Raw genomic sequence first — 18,203 nt, forward strand, 5'->3', positions numbered from 1 at the left:
GTTCCCCTGGAAGTCGAATCTTACGCCCCCTTGGACCTAGCCGATTGTAACCAGTTCATGTTGTATCCTCCACCACTATGTCCTTCTTTTAGAGAGGACCTGTTTCAGGTGGGCAAGGACAAGCCAAGGGCAAGAGAGGCTGCATGGAGCGAACAGGGGATTGTGGGCCTGGGCAGGGTCGGGGGGTCTGGGTTTTTATTCCAAGGGTGTTGGGAATCCAGTGGAGGTTTTTAAGCAGGCACTGACATGCCTAGAGACCTGAAGAGGATGGGACCACTCACAGACGAGGGGCGTGAGAGAAGCAGGTGACAGGGAGGGGGCAGTGAGCCTCGGAGGGGCACATCACTCTGAAAGCAGCCAGCGCGTAGCAGGAAACATGCCCACAGCTGTAGAAGCCAGACATAGCATTGAGTCACACGTGAATCCCCATCTCTGTATGAATCTGTGCTTTTCTTCTGCCTCACTCTGCAACTTAATCACACCCACACCCACCCCCTGCTGCCCCCAGGTCTCTGCTTATGCTCCTCCCTCACTTGGGATGTCCTCAGATATTTTCTGAGCACCTCCCCCAGGCTAGGTGCTGTTCTGGGCACCAGGAATGGAAGGATGAACTCGCTGGTCCTCACCTTCCTCCCGTATGTCAGCCAGTGAAACCTCATCCAAGCATCAAGCCTGTCTCAGATCCCTCCTTCTCCGATCAGGGAGTCGGACAGACCTGGGTTGGGATAACGCTTGAGATGGGCTGGACCCACTCAAAGTGTTGCAAGCCCCAGAGGGATTTCCAAGTAACTGAACTGTGTTCTGGAGGCAAAGCTCATTTTTAAAATGAACTTCTGGAGCATTTTGTGCTTTATTTCATAGACATTCTTGACTGATACCTACCACTAAAACTGGGCCTGATGTTCTTTCAAGAAAAGAACCGTAGGAGATAACCCAATACCACTGCATTTATGCACCCTTCTTCCCACTTTTATTCAAAATGATACTACAATGCAAGAGGGAAGAGATATGGGGATATATGCATATGCATAACTGATTCACTTGGTTATAAAGCAGAAACTAAAACACCATTGTAAAGCAATTATACTCCAATAAAGATGTTAAAAAAATGATACTACAGTAATGGAGTAGTTATCTATTGCTGCATAACAAGTTACCCCAAAATGTAATGGATAAAACCCCAACCAATATTTATTATCTCGCCCAGTTTCTGTAGTTCAGGAATTTGAGCGGGGGGTGACTTAGTTCTCATGAGTTGCAGTCAAGATGTCGGCTGGGGCCTAAGTCATGTCATCTAAAGCCTCGGGTGGAGCCGGAGGATCCCCCTTCAGAATGGCTGCTCATGTGGCTATTGGCTGGAGGCCTTAGTCCCTCAGCACACATGCTTCTCTCTAGGGCTGCTTGAGTGTCCTCACGACACAGCAGTTGGCTTTCCCCAGTGTGAGTGATTCAAGAGGGAGTAAAGAGTTGGCTACAGTGTCTTTTATGACCCAGCCTGAGAGGAAACAGTCCATCATTTCCACAGTATCATATTGGTTACCCATGGCAGCCCTATTCAGGGTGGGAGGGGCTACACAGGGCATGAATTTAGGTGGCAGGGATCATTGGGGCCATTTTGGAAGCTGGCTGCCGAGAAAAATCATAGGCGCCATGGAACAAACATAATTTAGCCACTTTGTGTTCTTGGGACATACCGTCTCATTTGACCCTTACAATAACTCTGTGTGGACAGACAGTGGGAGGTGAAATAGCTTCTCCAAGACCACCAAGCTAATAAGTGGTAGAGAGGGGTCCAAACTCAGAGGACTGTGAAAACAACCACCCACCCCATCAATAGCGTCCAGCAGTGCCCTCTGCCACTCGCCCGTCTCCTGCCCTCTGGAGAAGAATTCCTGGACATTCCCTGTGCTGGGCCTCTGTTTCCCAGGCCCATGGTGTGGCCTCTCCTCCCAGCTTTGCCTGGCCTGTGCCCACAAGGGGCCCCCAAAGGTTTCTCCTCTCGCTGGTGCTGACTGCCCCTCATTCTCACTGAAGCCTCAAACCCTGTTCCGTGGACTTTGCTCTCATTCCCATTCCTGCTCTGGGACCCTTGGAAAAAGCCTCCCCAGTTCTAAGTGGGCACCGGTGGTGGCCCAGGCTTGGAAGGTCTTGTCCAAACGTTGGCTGACAGCCATAGTGTTGCCAGTAATCCTTCCTGCCTCTTTGACCTCCATGAGTCTTTTGTTTTGGTTTGTTTGGTTCTTTTACAGAGATGGTGTCATCTTTGCAAAGAGATGTGTTAGTAAAGCATGGTCAAGTTCAACAACTACAACAGGAGGTGAATCAACTGAAAAGTGAGAACAAAGAAAAGGATCACCAGCTCGAAGCCCTCAGCTCCAGAGTGAGTGTCGGGTCATCAGCAAATTGTAGCTGCGAAAAGCAGACACAGTGGAGTCACATGACACACGGTGGTGAGATGAGGGCAGTACCCAAGGACACAGGGAGGGTAGTTGCTGGGCAGGTGGCCAACTTCTCTGAAGCCTTTCAAAGGACAGCATGTATGTGGCTCAGAATAAGCATCATAGATTTTCAAATCCAGCAAACATTTTCTAACCCCTATTATAAATGAGTTTGTATAATCCCAGCAACAATCACACCTATGAGCATATACTGCCATTGCAAAGTTTAATATTAAGCAGAATACGATCTCTCTGTGAGCAAGGATGACCACACGGCTGCATCGTGGTCCCAGCACCACTGGTTCTCATAATTGTCTTCAAAGCAGAACGTTTGAAGATCCAGATGCAAACACGCAGACTCTCATTTCTTCCTTAGACTTTAGTGTGTAGAATGTCTCTATGGAAGATGAACGTGGTAGGCAAGCAAAGAGCTTTTTACATGTAACTTTGACTATTTGCAAATCTTGCCTTCAATGCTAACTTTAGAATCCTGCCTCTATAGGATAAGATTTCTCAGTATTTGCATGATGTGCCTGTTTCTGTGAGTCAAGGTAAAACCTCAAAGCTTTCATCTCAGGTGGCAACTCAGAGATTCCCAGAGGCTACCCGATAGCTAGGTCTGCATGGGGGTGGGGTGAGAACAGATCTTGAGGTTCCAAGGAAAAGGCACAGTAAGTAATACCTGGTACGTAGTACCATACCCAGTTTGGAGCTGGTGAAAGGCACTGCACGAGCTTTGGGATCAGACAGACCAGGGTCCAATCCCAGAGCTTTCTTTTATTGTAACTTATTTGGCCTCCATTTCCCCATCTGTGAAATGGGGATGACAAAATCGTTTTCCGAGAAGTGGGAGGCTGGTTTTAGTTGTGCTCTTCTGCCTCTGCCCGAGGTCGACTGCCTGGCCAAGCCCTCTGCATTCGTTTCTCCCAAGCAGAGTGTCTTCCCAGGCATGTGCTATAGCTGTTTAATGTGGTGTGTGTGTGTGTGTGTGTGTGTGTGTGTGTGTGTGTGTGTTGGGGACGGGAAGGGGATGCAGAGCTGGTGCTAAGTAGAAGGAATCTGCAAAGACAGCACCTGCTTGGCTCTTCTACCTCCTGAAGTGCATTTGGATGATTTATGTCCCCGTTTCCCCTTCCTCGTTGACCTTGGAATGAAGTCCCTTCTCCTCTAGACTGTGCTGGCCAATAGCACAAGGGTTCATCACCACCAAGGGTACTGCTCTTGTGAACATTTGAGATGCCTTTTTTTTAATGACATACATCATGTGTGTTAATTTTAGAAAAATAAGTAGATGACATTGAGAAGAAAAAATAAAAAGAGAGGAGATGGCCTCCCTGGTGGCGCAAGTGGTTGAGCGTCCGCCTGCCGATGCAGGGGATACGGGTTCGTGCCGCGGTCTGGGAGGATCCCATATGCCGCGGAGCGGCTGGGCCCGTGAGCCATGGCCGCTGAGCCTGCGCGTCCGGAGCCTGCGCGTCCGGAGCCTGTGCTCCGCAACGGGGGAGGCCACAACAGTGAGAAGCCCGCATACCGCAAAAAAAAAAAAAAAAAAAAAAGAGAGGAGAGGAAATGCTACCTTGAGAAATCAGTGTTAATATGTTCATGTCTGTTTTTCCAGTCTTGTTTCTATATATTGCCTAGAAATCAATCAATCAATCATTTGATTGTGAATTTATACTATGCACATTTAAAAATTTTTTAAATACTTATTATTTTCCCATTCTAATAAATCAACGCTCTTATCATTCGTCTTAAAAGCTACATACTTTCTCCTGGATGTACCCAGTGTTATAAAGTGGTCTGCTGTTCTAAACAACACTTTGGTTGTTTCCTCTTTTTTTTTTTTTCTTCCACTGTTACTGGCAATTCTGTGAAGAGCATCCTTGAAACTACAGATTTACTTATTTCTCCAGTCATTGTCCTTAAGGTACATTCCTAAAGTGGGAATTGCTGGGTCAAAAGAAGGCACATCCATCCTTATGCCCTTAATGCCTGTTGCCAAGCCGCCCTCGGGCAAGACAGCTCCGTTTACCCCTCCACACCAGTCAGGGCAGTTGTGTCTTTGAGATGCAACCTGCACAAAAGCCCTAAGATGGACCCCAGCTCACTGGCTCGGCCCCTTCCACCCTCACCGCTCACAGCATGAAAACATCCCAATTCTTGCACCCTAAGTATGCAGACTCTAGAAAGCTGGATTTCCCCTGCAGTGAAGTTTGCTGGCTTTGAAGAGGAATTTAGACGTTCTATTCCTCAAAACTCATGAGAGGGGTGAACTGGGAACGACTGCAGGATCCCGTGCTCCCATCACACAAATGGTCTCGCCTCTCAGAATTCAGAGGTGTGATTGGGTTATACAGCAGGAAACACTCCTGGGCGTGAACACAGGTACTTGGGACCCCCAGCCAAGCCCCCGTGGCCTTGTCCTTTTTCTCCACAAATTTCCTCTCCTGGAGCTCGGACTTGGAGCTGGAACAGCCATGTTGGGGATCACCAGGTTACAAGCAAGAGACCAAAGCCCACCTCAAAGGACAATGGAGTGGAAAGACATGAAAAGCCTGGGTGGGAGCCTAGTGGCATCACTGTGCTCTGCACTGTACCTGAACTGCCTACCTCTGTACATTCTGTTGTAGAAATAAATCAATCCTATCAGTTTCAGCCACTGTAGTCAGATGTACCTGTTTGGGCTGTGGAGCAAATCACTCAAAAGTTAGTGACTTAAAATGGCGACTATTAGTTCTCAGGATTCCAGGCGTCAAGCTGGCCACTTGTACTGGTCTGGTTGGTTTGGCTGGGGCTCGTTTAGGGTGGCTTCATGTACATGCCTGCCTGGTCATTGCCAGGCAAGCTGGGTTAGGACAGTGGTTCTCAACTGGGGGCGATTTTGCCACCCAGGGGGCATTTGGCAATGTCTGGACACACTTTGGTTGTTAAACTGGGGTGGGGGTGATACTATCATCTCGGGGTAGAGGCCAGGGATGCTGCTAAACATCCTGCAGTGCACAGAACAGCTGCCCACAACCAAGACTTATTTGATCCAATATGCCAATAGTACCGAGAATGAGAAACCCTGGTCTAGAAAAGCCTCAGCTGGGACGTCTGATTCTGCCTGGTGTGGTCCCTCATCACCCAGCAGGCCAGACCAGGCCACGTGTGGTGGGTACAGGTTTCCAAGAGCGACAGGAGAGAGAAAGCCTCAAAGCACACTTTTCAAGTCTCCACCTGCCATGTGTCTGCCAACATCTCATCAGACAAAGCAAGCCACATGGCTAGAGTTCATTTGGGAGGGTCTCCAAATTTTCACCATCTACCCACATCCAGGTTTCTGTTATTTAAAGCTGAAGGCAGCCCGCGCCCAGAGCGTTAACGGGCGGAGGCGGGGGCGGGGGTGTGGAGTTGGGAGGTCAACTGGGCCTCCTGGTAGCCACCCTGAGTTCAACCAATCCAGTGAGGAGAAGCCGTGGGCGGGGCGAGCTCCGCTGCCAGAGCGGCGTGAAAAATTTCCCAAGGCAGAGCGAAAACCTTTCCTGAGCGACTGAGCATGCCCGCTGGTGAAAGGTCCAGCCCAGCTTTCACCACATCCCAGACTCCAGAGGGACTTTTCTGAAACCCAGAGAATTGACCATGTCCTCAAACAGCTTAAAAATCTTCCATGGCTCCCCCATGCCTCCTCAGGAAAAAAAGATCACACTTCAGTGGGTTTTTTATGCTTCATCCTCAACCAATTTCTTCAGCCACGTCTCCCACTACTTTTGCAAGAACTCTTTGGCTCCACGGATGTTGCAAATTTGCAGCTTCTCATACATACCATGTTCTCTGTGCACACAGGTTCACCTACCTGCGATTCTCTGCCCAGGCCCTCTCTACCAGGATAATTGCATCTGTGCTTTCTAGGTCTATGAAGACAGTCATGCTTCATCCCTCTGGCATAGCTCTTGTTTGTTTTTTTGTTTGTTTGGTTGGTTTTTTTTGCATCTTTTTTGGAGTGTAGTTGCTTTACAATGGTGTGTCGGTTTCTGCTTTGTGGCAGGGTGAATCAGTTATGCATGTGCATGTGTTCCCATGTCTCTTCCCTCTTGCGTCTCCTTCCCTCCCACCCTCCCTGTCCCACCCCTCTAGGTGGTCGCGGGGCGCCGAGCTGATCTCCCTGTGCTGTGCGGCTGCTTCCCACTAGCTATCTATTTTATGTTTGCTGGTGTATATGTGTCCATGGCATAGCTCTTCTTTTTTTTTTGTTTGTTTGTTTTTCCTTTTTGCGGTATGCGGGCCTCTCACTGCTGTGGCCTCTCCCGTTGCGGAGCACAGGCTCCGGATGCGCAGGCCCAGCGGCCATGGCCCACGGGCCCAGCCGCTCCGCGGCACATGGTATCCTCCCAGACCGGGGCACGAACCCGCATCCCCTGCATCGGCAGGCGGACTCTCAACCACTGCGCCACCAGGGAGGCCCCATAGCTCTTCTTATTCTGTGTTGTGAATATACTCTATGTGCTCACATGTCTTATCTTCACTAGAATGTGAGCTACTTGAGGGCAGGGGTCTTGGCATATTTTATACCTGTATGGAACTCTAAGACCTAGTAGGGTGCCTGGCACAGGATAGATACTCAATAATTGCTTATTGAATAAATGAATGGATTATGAGCTCCATGAAGGAAAAAAAAAAAAAAAGCTGAAGGCATTCCAACTGATGCAGAAAGTTGCCCTGATTCCTGATGACTTTCTGGTTCCTGGTTTCTTTCCTTGGAAAGGCCCATTCCAATGCCTGCCCTTGGGTTCCACTAGGACTTTTCGTATCACTCAAGATTCTCTGGTTGCAACCAACAGAAATCTCCTGTGGCTAACTTAAACAGAAAAGGAGTTTACTGAAAGGAAATGCGGAAGGTTAGAGAATCAAAGGGCAAGCAAAGCTGAGGAGTCTGGACAGGCAGGAGCCATCTTTTCTTCCCCGTAGATGTCCCCTTTTTTGCTTCAGCCAGTTTGAGTTTCTGTTATTTGCAACCAAAATGGCATTTACTAAGACGCTCTGCACAGCCCCAACTGGTAGCTCTGAGAAGCTACCAGCGACCTTTCTTTCCCCTGACGTTGTACCAAGGGACAGCAATTACCTGCAGTCCCCCCCAGCACTCCCAATCTTCTGATCCCCCAAGAAGCTAAGCCAAACAACTTCCTTCCACCCTTGCCAATGGGGGCCCATTTGGATTCGTGACTTTGCAGATAAGGTGCCCTTCTCCAGCAACTTGGCAGAGCCAGCAGTGCCTGCTGTTGTGGAAACCGGGGTCATGAAGTGTCTACGGAAGAAAACAGCTTCCCCTGGATCCGTGTTGCAAAGTGTGTTCCTGGTAAGTGGAGTGGTTTCCCATTTTTTAGGGTCTTAGGAATGAAAGCAATACACTAACGATGAGAGGAAACCCAAAATCTGCTAATGCATTTATTTTTTATTATTATTATTTTTTTTAAATTTATGGCTGCATTGGGTCTTTGTTGCTGCGCCCGGGCTTTCTCTAGTTGTGGCGAGCAGGGGCTACTCTTTGTTGTGTTGCGCGGGCTTCTCATTCCATGGCCTTCTCTTGTTGCGGAGCACAGGCTCTAGGCATGGAGGCTTCAGTAGTTGTGGCTCGCAGGCTCAAGAACGCAGGCTCAGTAGTTGTGGCGCACGGGCTTAGTTGCTCCGCGGCATGTGGGATCTTCCTGGACCAGGGCTCGAGCCTGTGTCCCCTGCATTGGCAGGCGGATTCTTAACCACTGCTCCACCAGGGAAGCCCCTAATTTACTCTTAATGCTTCCCCCTGTTGAGAACAAAGAGGAGGAAAAAAGAAAGGGCAGGGCTTCCTTGGTGGCGCAGTGGTTGAGAGTCTGCCTGCCAGTGCAGGGGACACGGGTTCGGGCTCCGGTCCGGGAGGATCCCACATGCCACCGAGCAGCTGGGCCCGTGAGCCATGGCTGCTGAGCCTGTGCGTCCAGAGCCTGTGCTCCGCAGCGGTAGAGGCCGCAACAGTGAGAGACCCACGTACCGAAAAGAAAAGAAAAAAAAAAAAGGGCAATAGCAAAGTTCCAACTGAGCTGAGAAATGACCTTCTAAATCTGGCCTCTGGTAGATGTCTGTTGGGGTTTCTGCCCAGCCTAGACCCTCCTCAGGAGAGAAGACGTTTAGGGCTTACAGTGGGCTGACTGGTGGCCCCAAAGATCTCAGGCTCTAATCCCTGGGACCTGAGAATGTTACCTTACAAGGTATAGTTTTGCGGATCTAAGGATTTTGAGTTGAGACTATCCTCGCCCTAAGTGCCACCTGTAAGTGTACTTATAAGTGAGAGACAGGAGGAGATTATATACAAAGAAGAGGCGGAGGCAGTGAGCACAGAGGCAGGACGAGAGTGCTGCACCTACAAGTCAAGGGATGCCAGCAGCTTCTGTGGTTAGAGTCTTTTGAACCCCTTGGCTTTTCAGCTCCTAGTAGTAAGATTTGAATCCGCAAATGCCCCAAGGAGAAAAGCTGCACCAAATGTCAAGCTTGCGTCTGTGTTTCCCTTCTCTCCACAACTTGGCCCACATGTCTTGGTGTCTCTCTAACATTCAGATGCCAGTGAACAGATGTTGTCTTACTTTATCCAGGTTTTCTAAAATTTCTTTAGACTTCACCTGATCTTATGTTATTATTGAACTACCATCTCAATTACCCCTAGGAAGAAAATTTACAATTTTTAGAGAAAATGGAACCCTGGTACAGTGTTGGTAGGAATGTAAACTGGCACAGCCACTGTGGAAAACAGTAGGGAGGGTTCTCAGAAAACTAAAAATAGAACTACCATATGACCTCGAAACTCAACTCCTGGGTATAAATCCGAAAAAAACAAAAACACGTGCTTTCAAAAATATGTATTTGAAAAGATACATGCACCCCAATGTTCAGAGCATCATTGTTTACAATTACCAAGATATGGAAGCAACCTAAGTGTCATCAAGAGATGAATGGATAGTGGCTTCCCTGGTGGCGCAGTGGTTGAGAGTCCGCCTGCCGATGCAGGGGACACGGGTTCGTGCCCTGGTCCGGGAAGATCCCACATGCCGCGGAGCGGCTGGGCCCGTGAGCCATGGCCGCTGAGCCTGGGCGTCCGGAGCCTGTGCTCCGCAATGGGAGAGGCCACAACTGTGAGTGGCCCGCGTACCGCAAATAAAAACACAAAAAAACCCCAAAACAAAACAAAAAAACACCCCGTGGGTAGTCAGAGGAGAGGACCGTCACAGCTCATCCCCCTGTGCCGTGTGCCAGGCATGATCTGAGCACTTGTACACATGTTAACTTATTAAAATACTTCTCACAATCCTATCAGGTTGGGACTACCATCACCCCGCGTACAGACGGAACAAAAGGAAACAGAATATGGTGTCCTCCTGGTGTTCACAAAGCCCGTTAACTGGCAGAGGCAGGACTTGAAGGCCACAGTCTGGCTCCCGAGTCCATGCCATGCTTTACAGCCTCCAACTTCTCACGCTCATTCCTAGAGCCACCTGGGAAGGAGGAACCAGGCAACTAAAGACTCGGTTTGAATCAGACTCCACGTGTGACCAGCCACGTGATCCCGAGCAGGGGGCCTCGCCTCTCTGAGTCTCAACCTGGCTCCCTTGCAAAATGGGCACATTAATGGGAACGTCAGCCTTCAGCAACGCTGTGACGAGTATCAGTGTAGCATGTGTGAACGGGCTCTGTAAACTCTGGAGTGTTCTGTGAGGTATAAACTACCCTCTATTCTCAGAGGGAATTCATTTCATAACCTGCTCCTGGCTCTTGAACTTTGCTGTGCATCCAGTCAGTGCTGGATGATCTGGAACCAACAGCTGGTCTATTTATGGCTGAAAACCCACAGGTCATAGGAAGACAGCAGCACCGGAGCCCCTGGGTGGCCACAAAGATAAGGTCCGTGTCTCGAAGACCGATGACATGGTGGTCACTGAAGGAACAGGCCCCCTCCTGCCCCTTCCACTAGTGACAACGGAAAACCTTGGTTTCCCCAACACCCCGATCCAAGATCAGCCCGACTCTTTGCCCAACGTTGGAGAAGTACCGGCGTGTCCTGCAGGCCTGGCTGGCCCCCTCTGACTGTGTGTTGCCTCTTTCCACAGATCAGTGCCCTACAGCAAGGCTACAACCAGGTGCTGTGCCAGACCCTGCCTGAGAGAAACTTAGAAATCACCTGCCTGAAGCACGAGGCCAAGAACTTAAGGAGGGAGACTGCCATCACGTCAGGTGAGGCCCTTCTGCATTCAGGCCCCAGAGCTTCTGCCCTCCCCCTGCAGACATCACCAGTCAACCAGCGCACCTGTGCCCGTGACCTGGGTGCAGCCTCAGGGATCACCCGTGTCGGTGCATTAGAGTTCTCCCTCAGTGGAGGTTTCTTGCCACCCAGTTCCGAGGGCAGGGCCTGGTAAATATTTGAGAGAATGGTATCTCTTGGCTACAAGGTCTCCTGAGCACTGGCCCCACCAGGGAGAACACAGGTCGCCTTGTGGCTTGGGTGGTTCCACAAAGCAGCGTGAGTGCAAACTAGAGCGTGGACAAAATGGGGTCACTCCTTTAAGGCACCCATGGTCTCACCCATTTCAGCCGAGTGCACTTGGGCCCAAGGGAAACCATTTTCTAATTTGATCCGAGGTGGTTCCCTGATAAAGGGCTTGGGTTGGCAGAGGGGCAGCCAACGCACAGCTGTGGCTGAGCTTTGATTCCCTGGATTCCTTCATTGCTTCCACGTGTTTCTTGAGCTCCTACTAGGTGTCAGGCCCCGTTCCAGGCTCCGGGGAGGGAGAGCCAAGCCAGACAGTCAGATTCCTGTACTCACAGATTCGGGAGGGGGTGACAGACAATAAAAGTAAAGGGATGAATAAACAAGCCCACGTCAGAGAGCAGTGCTGCTGTGGAGAAAATAAACTGTGTGTCGTGGTGGCCAGCGCTTCAGGGGGGAGGCCAAGGGGGACCAGCTTAGTGGGTGTGCAACCATGGAACTCAGGTGGGACTTGAACCCGTGGGCTGGGACTCGAACCCACTCAGACCCCACTATCTTTTAATCGAGATCACGCATCTGGTCTCGGGACTTAATAAAGCTCAGGTTCTTTATGTCTCATCGCAGAAAGAATTCAGTGAGAGACAAAGTAAGAAGTGGATTTCTTTAGAGAGAAACACACTCCACAGACAGAGTGTGGGCCATCTCAGAAGGCTAGAGGCCCCCAAATATGGGGCAGTTAGTTTTTATGGGCTGGGTAATTTTATAGGCTAATGAGTGGGAGGATTGGGTCAACTCTAATATTTTGGGGAAGGGGCGGGGATTTCCAGGAATTGGGCCAACACCCACTTTTTTTTTTTTTTTTCTGTACACGGGCCTCTCACTGTTGTGGCCTCTCCCATTGCGGAGCACAGGCTCTGGATGCGCAGGTTCAGCGGCCATGGCGCATGGGCCCAGCCGCTCCACGGCATGTGGGATCTTCCCGGACCGGGGCACGAACCCGTGTCCCCTGCATCGGCAGGCGGACTCTCAACCACCGTGCCACCAGGGAAGCCCCACCACCCACTTTTTGACCTTTAAGGTCAGCCTCCGAACTGTCCTGGTGCTGGTGGGTGTGTCATTTCGCTCATGTATTACAATGAGCCTGTAATGAGGCTCCAGTTCCCCTGGAAGTCGAATCTTACGCCCCCTTGGACCTAGCCGATTGTAACCAGTTCATGTTGTATCCTCCACCGCTATGTCCTTCTTTTAGAGAGGACCTGTTTCAGGTGGGCAAGGACAAGCCAAGGGCAAGAGAGGCTGCATGGAGTGAACAGGGGATTGTGGGACTGGGCAGGGTCGGGGGGTCTGGGTTTTTATTCCAAGGGTGTTGGGAATCCAGTGGAGGTTTTTAAGCAGGCACTGACATGCCTAGAGACCTGAAGAGGATGGGACCACTCACAGACGAGGGGCGTGAGAGAAGCAGGTGACAGGGAGGGGGCAGTGAGCCTCGGAGGGGCACATCACTCTGAAAGCAGCCAGCGCGTAGCAGGAAACATGCCCACAGCTGTAGAAGCCAGACATAGCATTGAGTCGCACGTGAATCCCCATCTCTGTATGAATCTGTGCTTTTCTTCTGCCTCACTCTGCAACTTAATCACACCCACACCCACCCCCTGCTGCCCCCAGGTCTCTGCTTATGCTCCTCCCTCACTTGGGATGTCCTCAGATATTTTCTGAGCACCTCCCCCAGGCTAGGCGCTGTTCTGGGCACCAGGAATGGAAGGATGAACCCTCTGGTCCTCACCTTCCTCCCGTATGTCAGCCAGTGAAACCTCATCCAAGCATCAAGCCTGTCTCAGATCCCTCCTTCTCTGATCAGGGAGTCGGACAGACCTGGGTTGGGATAACGCTTGAGATGGGCTGGACCCACTCAAAGTGTTGCAAGCCCCAGAGGGATTTCCAAGTAACTGAACTGTGTCCTGGAGGCAAAGCTCATTTTTAAACTGAAATTCTGGAGCATTTTGTGCTTTATTTCATAGACATTCTTGATTGATACCTACCACTAAAACTGGGCCTGATGTTCTTTCAAGAAAAGAACCGTAGGAGATAACCCAATACCACTGCATTTATGCACCCTTCTTCCCACTTTTATTCAAAATGATACTACAATGCAAGAGGGAAGAGATATGGGGATATATGTATACGCATAACTGATTCACTTGGTTATAAAGCAGAAACTAAAACACCATTGTAAAGCAATTATACTCCAATAAAGATGTTAAAAAAATGATACTACAGTAATGGAGTAGTTATCTATTGCTGCATAACAAGTTACCCCAAAATGTAATGGATAAAACCCCAACCAATATTTATTATCTCGCCCAGTTTCTGTAGTTTAGGAATTTGAGCGGGGGGTGACTTAGTTCTCATGAGTTGCAGTCAAGATGTCGGCTGGGGCCTAAGTCATGTCATCTAAAGCCTCGGGTGGAGCCGGAGGATCCCCCTTCAGAATGGCTGCTCATGTGGCTATTGGCTGGAGGCCTTAGTCCCTCAGCACACATGCTTCTCTCTAGGGCAGCTTGAGTGTCCTCACGACACAGTAGTTGGCTTCCCCCAGAGTGAGTGATTCAAGAGGGAGCAAAGAGTTGGCCACAGTGTCTTTTATGACCCAGCCTGAGAGGAAACAGTCCGTCATTTCCACAGTATCATATTGGTTACCCATGGCAGCCCTATTCAGGGTGGGAGGGGCTACACAGGGCATGAATTTAGGCGGCAGGGATCATTGGGGCCATTTTGGAAGCTGGCTGCCGAGAAAAATCATAGGCGCCATGGAACAAACATAATTTAGCCACTTTGTGTTCTTGGGACATACCATCTCATTTGACCCTTACAATAACTCTGTGTGGACAGACAGTGGGAGGTGAGATAGCTTGTCCAAGACCACCAAGCTAATAAGTGGTAGAGAGGGGTCGAAACTCAGAGGACTGTGAAAACAACCACCCCATCAATAGTGTCCAGCAGTGCCCTCTGGCACACGCCCGTCTCCTGGCATCTGGAGAAGAATTCCTGGACATTCCCTGTGCTGGGCCTCTGTTTCCCAGGCCCATGGTGTGGCCTCTCCTCCCAGCTTTGCCTGGCCTGTGCCCACAAGGGGCCCCCAAAGGTTTCTCCTCTCGCTGGTGCTGACTGCCCCTCATTCTCACTGAAGCCTCAAACCCTGTTCCGTGGACTTTGCTCTCATTCCCATTCCTGCTCTGGGACCCTTGGAAAAAGCCTCCCCAGTTCTAAGCGGGCACCGGTGGTGGCCCAGGCTTGGAAGGTCTTGTCCAAACGTTGGCTGACAGCCATAGTGTTGCCAATAATCCTTCCTGCCTCTTTGACCTCCATGAGTCTTTTGTTTTGGTTTGTTTGGTTCTTTTACAGAGATGGTGTCATCTTTGCAAAGAGATGTGTTAGTAAAGGATGGTCAAGTTCAACAACTACAACAGGAGGTGAATCAACTGAAAAGTGAGAACAAAGAAAAGGACACCAGCTCAAAGCCCTCAGCTCCAGAGTGAGTGTCGGGTCATCAGCAAATTGTAGCTGCGAAAAGCAGACACAGTGGAGTCACATAACACACGGTGGTGAGATGAGGCCAGTGCCCAAGGACACAGGGAAGGTAGTTGCTGGGCAGGTGGGCAACTTCTCTGAAGCCTTTCAAAGGACAGCATGTATGTGTCTCAGAATAAGCATAATAGATTTTTAAATCCAGCAAACATTTTCTAACCCCTATTATAAATGAGTTTGTTTAATCCCAGCAACAAACACACCTATGAGCATATACTGCCATTGCAAAGTTTAATATTAAGCAGAATACGATCTCTCTGTGAGCAAGGATGACCACACGGCTGCATCGTGGTCCCAGCACCACTGGTTCTCATAATTGTCTTCAAAGCAGAACGTTTGAAGATCCAGATGCAAACACGCAGACTCTCATTTCTTCCTTAGACTTTAGTGTGTAGAATGTCTCTATGGAAGATGAACGTGGTAGGCAAGCAAAGAGCTTTTTACATGTAACTTTGACTATTTGCAAATCTTGCCTTCAATGCTAACTTTAGAATCCTGCCTCTATAGGATAAGATTTCTCAGTATTTGCATGATGTGCCTGTTTCTGTGAGTCAAGGTAAAACCTCAAAGCTTTCATCTCAGGTGGCAACTCAGAGATTCCCAGAGGCTACCCGATAGCTAGGTCTGCATGGGGGTGGGGTGAGAACAGATCTTGAGGTTCCAAGGAAATGGCACAGTAAGTAATACCTGGTATGTATTACCATACTCAGTTTGGAGCTGGTGAAAGGCACTGCATGAGCTTTGGGATCAGACAGACCAGGGTCCAATCCCAGAGCTTTCTTTTATTGTAACTTATTTGGCCTCCATTTCCCCATCTGTGAAATGGGGATGACAAAATCATTTTGCGAGAAGTGGGAGGCTGGTTTTAGTTGTGCTCTTCTGCCTCTGCCCGAGGTCGGCTGACTGGCCAAGCCCTCTGCATTCGTTTCTCCCAAGCAGAGTGTCTTCCCAGGCATGTGCTATAGCTGTTTAATGTGGTGTGTGTGTGTGTGTGTGTGTGTTGGGGACGGGAAGGGGATGCAGAGCTGGTGCTAAGTAGAAGGAATCTGCAAAGACAGCACCTGCTTGGCTCTTCTACCTCCTGAAGTGCATTTGGATGGTTTATGTCCCCGTTTCCCCTTCCTCGTTGACCTTGGAATGAGGTCCCTTCTCCTCTAGACTGTGCTGGCGAATAGCACAAGGGTTCGTCACCACCAAGGGTACTGCTCTTGTGAACATTTGAGATGCCTTTTTTTTAATGACATACATCATGTGTGTTAATTTTAGAAAAATAAGTAGATGACATTGAGAAGAAAAAATAAAAAGAGAGGAGAGGAAATGCTACCTTGAGAAATCAGTGTTAATATGTTCATGTCTGTTTTTCCAGTCTTGCTTCTATATATTGCCTAGAAATCAAACAATCAATCATTTGATTGTGAATTTATACTATGCACATTTTAAAAATTTTTAAATACTTATTATTTTCCCATTCTAATAAATCAACGCTCTTATCATTCGTCTTAAAAGCTACATACTTTCTCCTGGATGTACCCAGTGTTATAAAGTGGTTTGCTGTTCTAAACAACACTTGGGTTGTTTCCTCTTTTTTTTTTTCTTCCACTGTTACTGACAATTCTGTGAAGAGCATCCTTGAAACTACAGATTTACTTATTTCTCCAGTCATTGTCCTTAAGGTACATGCCTAAAGTGGGAATTGCTGGGTCAAAAGAAGGCACATCCATCCTTATGCCCTTAATGCCTGTTGCCAAGCCGCCCCCGGGCAAGACAGCTCCGTTTACCCCTCCACACCAGTCAGGGCAGTTGTGTCTTTGAGATGCAACCTGCACAAAAGCCGTAAGATGGACCCCAGCTCACTGGCTCGGCCCCTTGCACCCTCACCGCTCACAGCATGAAAACATCCCAATTCTTGCACCCTAAGTACGCAGACTCTAGAAAGCTGGATTTCCCCTGCAGTGAAGTTTGCTGGCTTTTGAAGAGGAATTTAGACGCTCTATTCCTCAGAACTCATGAGAGGGGTGAACTGGGAACGACTGCAGGATCCCGTGCTCCCATCACACAAATGGTCTCGCCTCTCAGAATTCAGAGGTGTGATTGGGTTATACAGCAGGAAATACTCCTGGGCGTGAACACAGGTACTTGGGACCCCCAGCCAAGCCCCCGTGGCCATGTGCTTTTTCTCCACAGTGCTCAGTGCTGAAAGAAGAGGTACAGAAAGAAGATGCCCAGGAGGAGAACTGGGAAGCCCAAGAGAAAGAGTTAAAACTCTGCAAAACCGTGTGTTGAACCTCCTGACCCCTCGGTGTCCACTGAAAGCCTAGATTGTGGCCTTGAGGGTTTTGGAGGGGTTCCTTGGCCCATTAGCTAGCACAAGCTCTGGGGCTTTCTGGGTGTTTGTCTGTTAATGTAGTCTCCTAATTCTTTGATTTGCTGGCCTCAAAGAGATGGGTGAAAAGACCATGGAAAACACACTCTCCCCAGATTTTCTGGGCAGTTGGCTCAAGGCCCCTCATCAGGTTTCCCCTGGGGAAAGGGACGGGAGGTGGCCACCGTATGCTGCTAGAAATTCACCGTGGTCCTTACCCCTGGACTTGTGATGCCCAGACTTTCATGATCCACTGTCACAAGTTTTATCACGGCCCTGAACATTGTTATTAACACAACTCTTCTTGAAGTATTTTTGCTTAAATACATTCAATTTTACAACAATTCATAAAAACAAAATAAAAAGCAAATGTATCACTGGCCTTGTATGGAAGGTGAACATAAAAATGAATACAATGGAAAGATGACCACTCAATGTAAATGTTCACCCCCTGTAACGGCCCGAACCCTTGTGCACATCACCAGGCATACGTTTTCCATCCGTTGGGAAGGACGGTGCCTGGGATGGGGGCAGGAGACGTGTGTTCTTCTCTCTGTCAGGAGCACACTTCTCTGCCTCAAATGAGAAAAAAAGAAAAATGTCATTGTTCTTTTCTTCCAAACTGTGCCCATTGTGTCTTCCAAACAGCCCTTATTTTGATTGAACTCAAACATATACCCCAAGGAAAGAGATTGTAATGAGTGGATAGGTATCTAGTACTGTTTAATCCAGGATCCATGCTGATCTTCAAAAGAAACTCAAATTTTCCCTCACCCAGCCCTTTCTTGCATCCATTGAAAGAAAGTCTACTTTGCCTCAAAGATGTGGAATTGTCCCCAAAGGGAAGGAGTTAAGCAAATCCCAGACTAGGTTTCTGCCTTAATGAACCGGATGAAATGAGTTGTGAAGTTGACTTCCCTGTTGTTGGAACTCTTTCAGCAAATCCATGACATGGAAAAAGAAATGAGGAAGCTCAGGGTGGAGCTGAAAAGGAGCAGTACCGAGGAGAGCCTGATCTCTATGACGCTGCGGGAAAAGAGCAAGGTATGGCAGGGACAGGTCGGCCTGGGAACCATTCTGGGGCAAGCACTCCACCTGCATCATCTCTGTTCATCCTCACAATGACCCCATGCGGTCTATACTGGTATTAACCCCACTTTACAGTCGGGAAAACTGAGGCTCACAGAGGTGAAGGAAGTTATCCAAGTTCACTTGCATAAAGTAGTTGTGGCAGAACTTGAATCCAGGTCTGCCTGACTCCAAAGCTCCTGTGTGTAACCACTACCCAAGACTGCCTTCAGATCTTAATTGTGAAATTATCTAAGAA

General features: G+C 49.0%; 2 protein-coding genes across 2 annotated transcripts in view; one reads left to right on the forward strand and one right to left on the reverse strand.

Moving 5' to 3' along the window:
- LOC132494286 (U3 small nucleolar RNA-associated protein 25 homolog) overlaps positions 1–18,203 on the reverse strand; it is a 720,475-nt gene that overhangs the window by 232,382 nt on the left and 469,890 nt on the right. The gene's annotated exons all lie outside the window — the stretch shown is intronic.
- The window catches only part of LOC132494411 (forkhead-associated domain-containing protein 1-like), a 43,817-nt gene that overhangs the window by 18,807 nt on the left and 6,807 nt on the right, over positions 1–18,203 (forward strand). The window contains exons 4-5 of the mRNA XM_060105495.1: positions 2,250–2,380; positions 17,816–17,920. Of these exons, the coding sequence (XP_059961478.1) occupies positions 2,250–2,380; positions 17,816–17,920 (236 nt within the window). The remainder of the gene's footprint in view (positions 1–2,249; positions 2,381–17,815; positions 17,921–18,203) is intronic.

This window comes from Mesoplodon densirostris, chromosome 7, assembly GCF_025265405.1.
Source record: "Mesoplodon densirostris isolate mMesDen1 chromosome 7, mMesDen1 primary haplotype, whole genome shotgun sequence".
Taxonomy (NCBI): Eukaryota; Metazoa; Chordata; class Mammalia; order Artiodactyla; family Ziphiidae; genus Mesoplodon; species Mesoplodon densirostris.